This window comes from Stenella coeruleoalba (genome assembly GCF_951394435.1).
Source record: "Stenella coeruleoalba genome assembly, chromosome: 13".
In the NCBI taxonomy this organism is placed as follows: Eukaryota; Metazoa; Chordata; class Mammalia; order Artiodactyla; family Delphinidae; genus Stenella; species Stenella coeruleoalba.
The window spans coordinates 79032050-79044122 of record NC_137159.1 but is presented as its reverse complement, the minus strand read 5'-3'; the positions used below and the strand labels follow the sequence as shown (position 1 = coordinate 79044122).

The window sequence follows — 12073 nt, the reverse complement described above, 5'->3', positions numbered from 1 at the left end:
TATTCCAACTACTGCTACCAGTGCACCTGAATGAAAGATTCTTTCTTAAAATGGTTTGGAGACACACACATTCCTAGACTTATAAAGCCTCTACACTCTCAGTCCTCAGACAACACAGATTTAACATATATAAAGGTTTTTAAAAATAACATATACACTCTAGGAGTTTCTATACTTAATCAGTACAGTTAACCTCCTGGAGATGTAAACCTCTGCTCTCCTAAGAAGCAGAGCAGGTTCCTCTCCCTGGCCACCCTCAGAAGGAGGTGGGAAGAGACCACACTCTCTGAGGCCAGCAAGGCCCAGGAGAGAAGGAGAGGGTCCTATTGGAGCTGATGGGCTAAGAGTACAGCTGGGAAAACGTATCTCCAGAAATTCCTCAGCTCTTCCTTCAGAACCACCTAGAAAAGATGCTTAGTCACGGAAGCTTCATAAACATGGATATTAAAAGTAATCCTAGGACTCCGAGGAACGCCATTCAGTGAGACCCACAAACCGCTCCAGCCTTACCCTTTGTCGACACTGGCGTGGACGGCTGCAACAACCCCTTCCAGGACGCAGAGAGGGTCCGCCGGCCCCCCGAGGTCAGCACTGCCTCCGCTGCGAAGGGAGAGACAGAGAGAGGAACGGAATCAGAACAGGATGGCTCAAGCCTCAGAAACAAGTGGACATTTACACTCGGATGAATCCAGCTGGATCTCGGCACAGCATGTACCGCCAGCTCATAGCCGTTCGTGGTATATGCAGCCCACAAGGGTACCAAGCCCTATACTGTGTGCTAAGGATGTGGAGATGAAACCTCTGCCCTTAAAGAGCTCACAGTCTAATACAGGCTTGTTTTCCTACCAAGAGAGTAGAGGAAAAGGGGAAAAAAAGAAGGAAAAAGACAGAGTAAGAAAATCTACTTGCCTTCTGTCATCCAAAAATTCAAAGATATACTCAATGGGCATCAAAAATAAGAGCTACTTTAAGCATTAAGTATATAATAATCTAAATTCTCTAGCTGGCCTTGTTTCAAAACACTAATGTTTACGTGGTACTTACTAGGTAGCAGGTACTGCTAAGTGCTTCACATACACCCTGACAGTTAATAATCTCAACAGCCCGTGAGACAGGCCCTATTATGCCCATTCTACAAATGCGTATGTCTGGAACTCTACTGAATTCTGAAAACGTAACAGAGGAAAGAGAAGTTTTAGATGAGTTTTTGAACAGTTTGTTAGATGATTTAAACCAACTGCTGCTGTATGTTCATCCCTTTGTCATTTTATGCCTACTAAATTTCACTAACTTTCTAAAACGTAAATGTTATGGACATAGTCAATAGCAATTTGTTTTCCTTTGAAAAAGAGGTAGGTGAACTGAAGTTCCCCTTCCCGCCACTACTGAAAGATTTAACTCATTTTTATTGAATGTCTCCTGTACACTAAGTCTAACATTTATTAGATCAGAACAAAATCTTCAGTAGTAGAACTGGGCACAGGGAAAAAGAAAGGAGTATAATTTATGTCAGAATTTTATAAACGTAAAAATATATCATATTTTAATTATATGAAAATGTACAATTTTTGAAAAATAAACTAAATTATATTCAAGGCAGTAATTTTTCAAATTTTTATTTTTGTGAGCTTCATCTAAGCCTTGATTTAAGAAATAATACAAGATAACTGAATCAAAAAGGTATAAAACATGGTAAACAATTATCTGTCATCATTTGAAAGAGGAAAGTGGCTCTTATAATCACAACCACCACCAAAACATAAGCTCGTAATAGAATAAAGCTTTATTCATTTCATATTTGCGATTTCTAAAAAGTGTTACACTATTTCATTTCTCTCCCTGTATATAAAATTACCAGATACCTCAGAGCATTAAGGTGAAAACCGGATGAAGCTGGGTAATTAAACTGATGAAGCCTCATTTGATTTCAGTTCAGCTGCTGAAAACTGACACGCATTTAATCAAAAAGTTCCTCAAGAGCAACACAGAATTACAAAGAATGCTTAAAAGAAGAATAATTTAAACACAACTAAATCTCTTAGGCTAATTGCATTATTCACAGAAAGCACTTGATGCCTCACTATTTTCTAAGCTCAACTTTCCCTTTTTCCTAATCCCCTTGGATGTATTCCTACAAAGGTACCAGCCTATCGACAGAAAGCTAGAATTTCTCAATTGTCAGTTTTATGCCATTAATTGCAGGTAAATAATGTCCTAAGATACTTAACACATGTCCAACTTCTTCAGCATATGATTAACCTTGCCTTGTGTACTTCAAAACAAACTTCTGGGAACTGGTTTCCCACTGCTACAAAGAAGGGGAATTAGAAGAGACAAGCTCGGAAAAATCCATGCTGAAGTCACATGACGGTCTGACACTTAGCGACCTGCTTCACATGCCATTTTGGCCTTTCCCTTATTTCAAGAATTATCTGGGTGCGAGAGAGGGTCTACCCAGAAGTTAGCTAGCTTCTTGACATGTTACACACAGGACCAATGACAGAACACTGCCACGGTTCTGCATTCGCAAGATATTTTAAGACATGAGACTGAGAAGTCTCATCATAATCTCTCACTTTTTATGAAGTACATCATACTTTATAAAATGCTCCTACATACATGGTAGTATTTTACCTTTCTAACAACCGTGAAACAAGCACATTACTGGCAAAGTATCAGCTCAGGTTCCCCTCAGTGACTGTTTTAGAGCTTACCTCAGCGCAGAGACGATTTGCGTTATTGCACCGTGTACTATATCCTTAGGCGAGACGTCAAGAGGGCCAACGGCCACCTCTAGCAGCTGTTGAATCATTCTTAGAGGCTGACCGTCTAAACACATGGCCACGGCTTGAGCCTGAACTTTCCCTTTTTCTGATCGAGACAGATCATAGAGGTAACTATATTTCTGCAGCGTTTCCTGCAAACATAGGGAATTCAACATGTAAATATCAACTAGGAATTACATGTCTACATGGACAGAGTGAAATATACTTAGAAGCTCTCAAACCAAATACGCTATGACCACAAACACCACATGGAGGAATACGCAGGGGTTGTTAAGAGCTTGGTCTCCAGGGCCACCCAGGCTTGAGTGCAATCCTCGCTTTAATTAGTAAGCCACTGTGATCTCAACTTTCCAGTATCTATAAAACGAGGATGAGGACAATCACTTCTTATGAACAGAGGATGTCATAAACATTCAATAATATAAAAATCAGTCCTTGGGCTTCCCTGGTGGCACAGTGGCTGAGAGCCCACCTGCCGATGCAGGGGACGTCGGTTCATGACCCGGTCTGGGAGGATCCCACATGCCGCGGAGCGGCTGGGCCCGTGAGCCATGGCTGCTGAGCCTACGCGTCCGGAGCCTGTGTTCCGCAACGGGAGAGGCCACAGCAGTGAGAGGGCCATGTACCGCAAAAAAAAAAAAAAAAAAAAAAAATCAGTCCTTTAGCACAATGTTAGGCACAAAGTAATGCTCATTAAGGGCAAATTTCTCTATTATTATTATTGTGCTATAACCACATGATAGGTATAATCTATTAAGCATCAACTATGTAAACCCAGGTATTGTACATATGTCATCTAATTTAATGTTTATCATTATCCCACAAGGAGTTTTTTAATTAGCTCCACTTTACCAAAAGGGAAATAGAAGACCAAAGATGTTAAGTAACATGTCCAAAGTCACACAGCCAGCCGTTAATGGATCTTAGGATTAGAATCCGAGATTCTACTTTCCCCACTGCACTCTCCCACTCCACACTGCCTGCCCCTCTTTGATAATACTGTACAAACTAACATGACAACAAATAACTTAATAGGACATCAGCTACCATTGTTCAGCGTACCAAATATGGCCACTTGATGTTAATAACACTTTCCAACTTTCACAAGTAATTCTCAGTATAACTGCTTTGTCTTTCAAAACAACCATGTGGAAATCTAAACATTAACTGGAAATTTGATGATATTGAAGAATTACTATTACCTTTTTTACTGGTAATGCTGTAGTGGTTAAGTTTAAACATATCTTTTAGAAATAGATATGGAAGGATTTGTGGATACAATGAAAAGATGACTGGGTTTTTCTTTAAAATGGTCCACAGGCGCGTAGTAAGGGTAGGTGGGGTAGGGGTGAAATAAGGTTGGTCACATTCTGATAATTGTGGAAGCTGGGAGCTGGGCACTTGAGATTTCATGTCACTATTCTCCCCATTGTTTTCTAAACTTTCTATTAAAAAAAAAAAAGACTGTGAGTTAGGCAGGGCAGTTACTAGTATCCCTACTGAGACAAGGGGAAACTGAGGCCCCTATGGCCTGTAATTGAAATTGCACTAACCTTCTTGAGTATATAAGATGGTCTTTCACGCAGTATATATAAAGAGGTTAAAATCAAGGCCTGAACTTAAAAGGGACAAATATATGAGGCTGAAGTTACTTCCAGCATTTGCTCTGAAAGGCGCCTTAACAAAATCATATAATGTTCAATTTAGGAATCAGAAGAGGCTCCTATTAGACCATCCACGGTCTAACATCTGCAAGTAGCTATTTGGTCCCTTTAAATCTAGCTGAAGCAAGTGGCTGATTTTGTTAATAACCCCCTTGGCCCCATATACACTACTCTCGCCACCGAAAGACAATACTTATTCCAAGGAGAGCAATAACAATTCTCCAGATACGAATAGAGAATACTTGATTAGAAAAATGAATACATATTTTAAAAGTTTTATACTAGTGAGTATAAATCACTTTTACCTGAAGATCCAAATTTTACCCTAGTTCTTATAATTATTGATTATAGAACTGTATCAACAGGATAAAATCAAGATTGGTAAAGCCAATCTGCTCCCTGCAAAGGCTTCTATATTGCTCATACCGTTATTTAATATTATTCATTAGATAGCCTAACAGGCGCTGTAAAGTACAGACTGAAATAAAAGTGCTATCAGACTTTTGAATTCTTCCCATTATCTTTTGCACGAGGGGCTTACATTTCTGTGTCTCATACATATTTTGAAGTCTCCCATTTGTTCATTATCTGGACTCCTCTCCACTGACTGATCTTTCTGGTCAGGAATAATTTTTACAAACCAAGAATACAATTCAATAAACTTGTAAGGTTTAAGAAAAATAAAAGAGGAGGTTAGTGGCCACTTACAGGTTCATTCACCATAGCATTAAAGGGCAAATGGAATTTTTTTTATATACCTAAACGCTGTTTTCACCTAGATGAAGATCATTTACTTATTGATTTGTCAATTTTTAAGTTATGGAAAAGAATATTAAAATTTCCATGACTGTGACAATACAGAAGAAAAGCTCCAAAGGCTACAGAGGGTTTCCTCATATAGTCCCAACACCCTGGTCCCCAACCTCATCATGGCAGGGGCTCCTGACTCTCATGGGGTGCTTTCTGAGACACCATCAGGGTCTCAACAAGAAACCAACTAGGAACAACTTTATTAGCCAAAACAGTCATATCAATAATGAAGTTATACTGGGAAATGCAACATAAAAACAGGATGAGTACATATAATTTTTTAAAAAAACTGTTGAAGCAGGCATGGATGGCTATTTCTGAATTTTTCTGAAGTTTAGGAGGAAAAAAATATATCACTATTCAATTGGACAGCAAAACATCTACCAGCTAGAAGGAGAGCTTGAGAACCACAGTCTTCATCATTTCTCAGCTTTAGCAACCACTTTCTCACCCCAGGCACCCATCCTGGCCCCCCTTCTCCCACCCCTCTCACCTCCTCACGTCCTTCCTCCCCAAGTTATCAATTGTGTTAAGTGGCCTAAAATCCTTTTTAAAGAAGCGAAAACTGAATTGACAATCAAGAGATAATGAAGAGGTTAAAGGATAAAGATTTAAGACCATTATCTGGAAGATTTGGAGGTGGGGGGAATAAATTAGGAGTTTAAGATTAACATATACACACTACTATGTATAAAACATATCAATAACAAGGACCTACTATATAGCACAGGCAACTATAGTCAGTGTCCTATAATAAGCTATAATGGAAAAGAATCTGAAAAAAGGATACACACACACACACACACACACACACACGTGTGAGTGTGTGTGTGTGTGTATATATATATATATAACTGAATCACTTTGCTGTACACCTGAAACTAACCCAACACTGTAAATTAACTATACCTCAATAAAAAAATGGTTATTGAAAAAAAATCTGCAAGATTGAAAACCCTATCAAAACTACGAATATAGCTTTAAAGGATAAATGAAAGAATACACTGGTATTATCTGAGTGAGTGAGCACACAGAAGTAGTCTGCATTTCATCACCTGCTCACTATTCTTCAGAGAAACGATGAAGCTGTGGTTGAGGGTTTCCAGGTGAGCCAGTGAGTTCTCCAGATGATTCAGGGCATCTGCGTAGGTCATCTTAGAATCACTAGCCTCTTGAATGTCTTCTGAATTTCTTTTCCTTGGCTTCTCAATAAAATGTTTGACTGTCTTAATAGCCTTTCCAGTCATTTCTTTACGTGCTTCCACAGATAGCTTTAACAAACAAACAAACAAGAAAGACAGGAATTGAACAAAAGTGAGACAAATCACCCTACATTATTACACATGGCATATGTAAAAGATATTAATGTGGTAGAGAGAACAAAAGTAAAATTTTAATATATCCAACTTTAGTGAATAGGACTTTTGCTAGACTGGTTTTTCTCCCATGAAGAAAACAAAAATAGGGAGGTACCACTTGCACTATTACATGAGCAAATACAGCTTTTTAAATGCTAATACCCCAAAGCAGGTGGTGTCTCGATGAAACTAAAAGTCAAATAGATTACTGGTTACAGTGAAAAATTGAGGAGTCAATTCTACAACCAGTTCTGATCATTTATTATAAGGAAATAATTCAAAAGAAGCAAACAGTACAGGAATGAAGATCTTAACTGGAATAAGAACATAAAAGTAAAACTGCAAAAGCAAAATCTAATTGTCTGATGATATGAGATATGGTAACCAGCTTATGATAAATTACTAGATAAAACATTATGCAGCCATTAAAATTAGAATTATAAAAACAGTATAGCCGTTTGGAAAATGGTTATCATAAAATGTTCAATTTTAGGAATCAGAAATCATAAAACTATTTATACCATGCTTACATTAAAATCTGAACTATACCTGTGCATGTGGCTGAACACACACACACACACACACACACACACACTCTCTCTCTCTCTCTCTCTCTCTCTCTCTCTCTCTCTCTCTCTCTCTCTCTCTCTCTCTATTGGTGACCATTATGTTAAAGTGTTGGGATCATGAGCAATTCTGTTCTTCTCGATTTTCCAAATTTTCTATGATAATGTTGCATTCACTCATTTACTCACCAACTGCTTACTGGATTCTGATGTGTGACGGCCGCTGCGAAAGGTAGGCAAGGGTCATAGTTTTCTAGTATCTGATATGTTAAGCTCGCTTGGCCTCAAGAAAACTGAAGTTTAAACTTACCCCGCTTGGATGGAGGTACCACGTACCTCTGAGCCATTCTGGGGCCTTTTCAGGCCCTGCTGATCTGTGCTGCTCTGGGCCCTGGAACTCAGTCTCTTGTCAACTACTCCAGCAGACGTGTACTAGAGCCTTAAAAGGGCTTTGTGTTGATTTAACAACAACAACAACAATAACAGACAAAGAGTCCTAGGACAAACTGTTATCTTTCCTATTACTTCTTAAAATCAGTCACGGTCCGTCTCTGGGTATTCTGAAAACTAGGCACAGGCGGCAATACACGGCACCAGCGACCACATCAATCAACACGTGGCAAACCTCCCCCACCCTCCATTTCCCATCAGCTCCCTCCAAGTCATTCCACATAAGAGTAATGTTTTATGAGAGATGGCATTTTCTTAATCCCATATACATATTGGTAAAAGGATCTTTAGGAAAGCACTGCTTTCCCTGAATTGTAAGTATCTGCTTTGCAAACGCAGCTTCCAAACAAGTTCTGTGGCCCCCACTCCTTACCAGCACCCATGACATGAAACAAAATCAGAAGCTACCACTGACTGCCAAGTATTAGTTCCATTACTATCTCTTCCCCTAAATAAAGTGCGAACTCCTTTCTGCGACTGAGAAATACAAGATACTAGAACTTGTGTTTAGTTCATCAGACCTCCCTACGCCCCATTATGTGGATGGAAAGACCAAGCCCCAGGGAGGCTGGGTGGTATGTTTGGGTTCATTATGAGAGTGAGGAGAGTAAAAGTCGGAATTCAGATCCCGTGGTTACCAAGACAGGGCTTCCCCTTCACTGCGCGTCACACAGATGCCACTTGGTCATGTCTGCCTCATCACAGGCTCTGACAGAGCATGAACAAAATCAAGGCTTCAAAGCCCTACTAGGCCCTATATGATTTGCCCTTCACTTCACCCCACCTCTCTAAGCCTGTATCCCGCCTCTCTCCTGCTCTCAGCCCACTCTTAAGACACTCACCTCCCTGCAGGCCCGCAGAGTCTTTCCACTTGTTGGTCCCTCTGCCTGAAATGTTCTCCTCCCAGTGTATCCTCATGGCTCATTCCTGTGCTTCCCTCAGGACTCGGCACAAACATCGCCTTATCCGAGGCTTCCCTGACTACTGAGTAAGAGCTGCCACATCCGCCATCCTCACTTGGCCTCGTTCTCCTTACCCTGCGTTATTTTTTCTTCACAACTGGCATGCTGTGTTTCTATGTGCTTACGGTCTGACTGTCACTGCTATCTTCCCAGACCTCAGAATGGTGGCTCATACAGAACACATTTGTTGAAGGTATAAAGGAATGAACGGATGAATGACAACATTTCCAAAAGACAGAACAGCCCAAGCAGAGCTGCAGAAGCAGGAAGGCTTATGACCTACGTATAACCACTCGTGAGCACTTCAGACGGAGCAGGGGTGGCAAGGGCCAGATAGGAACACGCTAGGCTTTGCAGGGCACGCGCAGCCTCTGTTACATCTTCTCTTGGTTGGCTGGCTGGCTGGCTAGTTCTTACAGTCCTTTAAGAAGATATAAAAACCAGTCTTAAGGTATCTGAGAAAAAACTGTCATCCTTTCTCAAGCCTGCCTTTGTCTGTCCTTCCAGAATCAGCTCAGGGTTCACTCCTTTGAGATGCCGTCCCTAACATCATCTCCTCCTGCTACGTGTTCCTTTTAAAGCTTACCTGTATCAAAGAAAGCATCACACTGTGTTAAAATCGGCTGGTTACCCGTACGTTTCCCTGACTAAACAATGTGATCCTTCAGGGTAGAAACTGTGCTTTTTAAATCTCTGTATCCCTAGCACCTAATACAATCTCTAGCACATTGTAGACAAACAGAAAATAGCTACTAAATTACTAAACAACTCTGCTCAACATACAGGGGAGAAGTGGCATGGGTATATATACACTACCAAACGTAAAATAGCTAGCTAGTGGGAAGCAGCCGCATAGCGCAGGGAGATCAGCTCGGTGCTTTGTGACCACCTAGAGGGGTGGGATAGGGAGGGTGGGAGGGAGACGCAAGAGGGAGGGGATATGGGGATATACGTATACATATAGCTGATTCACTTTGTTATACAGCAGAAACTAACACAACATGGTAAAGCAATTACACTCCAATAAAGATGTTAAAAAAAATGCAATGAAGTAACATGTTCTCAATGTGTCCCTAGAAACCTGTAGTCCAGAATGCACCAGAAGGCTCCAATTTCTCAGGGGCCACAGTGTCCTGTTCTGGTAAGATGGCCCCACGAGACTAAAACTGCAACATTTTAAAGAACTTGACACGAAAACCTCAGGACCAGATGTGTGCTATCGGGACAATGCCAGTTGGTAGTAATCAGAAGAGACGCAGGAAGAGGCACAAGGACATTAAACTGTGATGAGTTTGGGTTTATTCACTGACATCCATCCAGTGAAGGCGCTGTACATCCGCCTCGGGCTGGGTGCTGGCGACACAGACAAAATCAGATCGGGTCCCTGCCCCTACGTATGTTAAACTCTGGTTGGAAAGACAGAGAGATAAAAGGCATTATACGGAAGCAGGATCCTTATCCAAGTGCGGGAGGGTTAACGCGACCTGCTGCAGAGAGCCTCCAAGGGGCACTGCGTCCCGACTGGAAGTGAGGGACTGGAAGGAAGGTCTGCTGAGGGAGGCTCTCTCTAAGGAGAGTCATCAGGAGTGAGTCGGCATAAAGACAAGAAAAGAAGAACTTCACGAGGTCCCCAGGTTACAGGGGCAGGTGGGGACGCTGAGGGTAAATCAGCATGGCCGGGATGCAGCCTGCAAGTAAAGGCCCGTCAGAGCCTGAGGGAGGAAGAAGCGGTGGCCCAACACGAAGGGCCTGTGTGCCGGGCGACGGGACTGCTCTCTATCACCCTCACGCCTGGGAAGCCATGAAAGGAAGGAGCTCATGCAGAAGAGTGACACGATCAGTACTATCGTTGTCATGAATGTCTTGATTCAAAATTCACCGAGACAACTTTCCTTGCGTGCAGGTACTTTAAGCCTGATAAACCTCGCACAGCAGATTTACTTTTTCTTTTAAAAATGAATATAGTGTGACTTCGAAGATAGGGCTGATATTTAGGAAATGACAAGTGACTTCAGAAAAGCCAGATGCTACCTACAGAGTCAGCTGGACAAATCAGGGTTTACCTACTGTTCACACTGCTAATAGCAACTAATAGGGGACAGACAGATACCTTTCTTTTTGGGTTCAATGTAAAACCTCACCCTACTTTTCTTTCATCTCTCCCCCTCTTCAAGCACAAACACTCCAACACTTACCATGTGCTAGGCCTGGTCTGGGCACAGGGGATACAAAGGGAAATCAAAAAACAATCTCTACCTTTGAAGAACATACATCCTAATGGAAAAACCAAACACAAAAGTAAGTATTTATAAAATGTGACAGAAGTATAAACTAACTATGTGGGTGCGAGAAAAGGCATCTGTCTTAGGAAGGCAAGGAAGTCTTTATAAAGGAGGACTTGAAGGATGAGCAAGAATTCCTGTGGAAGAAGCAGGTGAGGGGAATTTCAGTAGAGAGTGCAGCATGGGGACTTTAAAAAGGGAACGCGCTATGATTGTGACTCTCAACCTTCTATTGTACACCTGAGGGATATAATACACTCCCACCAAAAACAGTGGCTCACCACCTCGAGGAGTCTCATGGGGGTGGAACGGTGGAGGCGAACCATCAGCTAACAGTATATTTGGGAAAACAGGAAACATCACTTCTGAAAAAGATCAAAAAATGCCCTCATAGCATTTTTTGAGGAGGAATTTGATAGAGGAATTTGATCCCCTCATAGCGCATCCTCAATCCCACTGCCAAGAAAAGTTAGACACTCTTGTTCCTTCAATCTCACTTCCGTGGAAAATCACAGCTCTAGGGGTAAGGGAGAGCCCTTGGTGTAAAGTGGAAAGTCTGTGTGTGTTCAGGCAGGAGACGGTCCTGCAGAGAAAGGACACAAAGGAGGGCTAGGGTCACCACAGGCGCCACGTTGGGAAACGTACATTTTTCCTTCAGGCCAGTGACCTTCAAACTGGGGTATATGTGCCCCAGTCACAAAGCCTTTTTGAAGGGTACAAAGGTTCAGATAATTTTAAGGGAATCAGTTCCTAAACTTTTACCTTCTCTAAATACTCCTTCCAAAGACTGGCCTTGAGAACGTGCTGGAGGTCAGAGTGTCAGGCCTATTCTCTTTTACCGCAGGCCTTCCTCTGCTTACACAAGAAAGACATGCTCTGCATCCTTCTTGAATCAGACTCTGATACACTGTCCTGGAGTCTGAAAAGCTCCAGAACACCAAACGAAGGGACAATTCAAGTCCTGGTGTGTGACATGACTCCAACATCTGGATAACATTTCTTTTTGCATGTCAGAAGGTTTTCGATTCTTTGCTTTCAAAAAACTTTATGAAGGATCTAATTGAGTTGTCAGTTGATAAATCATTACAAATGATTTTTAACAATAGATTGCTACGTGATTTTTGGCTGATAACCTTGAGGGCATTCAAAGAATCGAGTGGCACTGCTATGACAAAACTCCTTGCCCATCCACTGT

At 41.6% G+C, this 12073-nt stretch overlaps 1 protein-coding gene across 3 annotated transcripts in view; it reads right to left on the bottom strand.

Annotated features, from left to right (window-relative positions):
• NBAS (NBAS subunit of NRZ tethering complex) overlaps positions 1-12073 on the bottom strand; it is a 340369-nt gene that overhangs the window by 65754 nt on the left and 262542 nt on the right. For all 3 annotated transcript variants that reach the window (XM_079940671.1, XM_079940670.1, XM_079940672.1), the window contains 3 exons: positions 6316-6531; positions 2715-2917; positions 511-600 (listed from right to left, as the gene is read on the bottom strand). In XM_079940671.1, coding sequence (XP_079796797.1) covers positions 511-600; positions 2715-2917; positions 6316-6531 — 509 coding nt within the window. The remainder of the gene's footprint in view (positions 1-510; positions 601-2714; positions 2918-6315; positions 6532-12073) is intronic.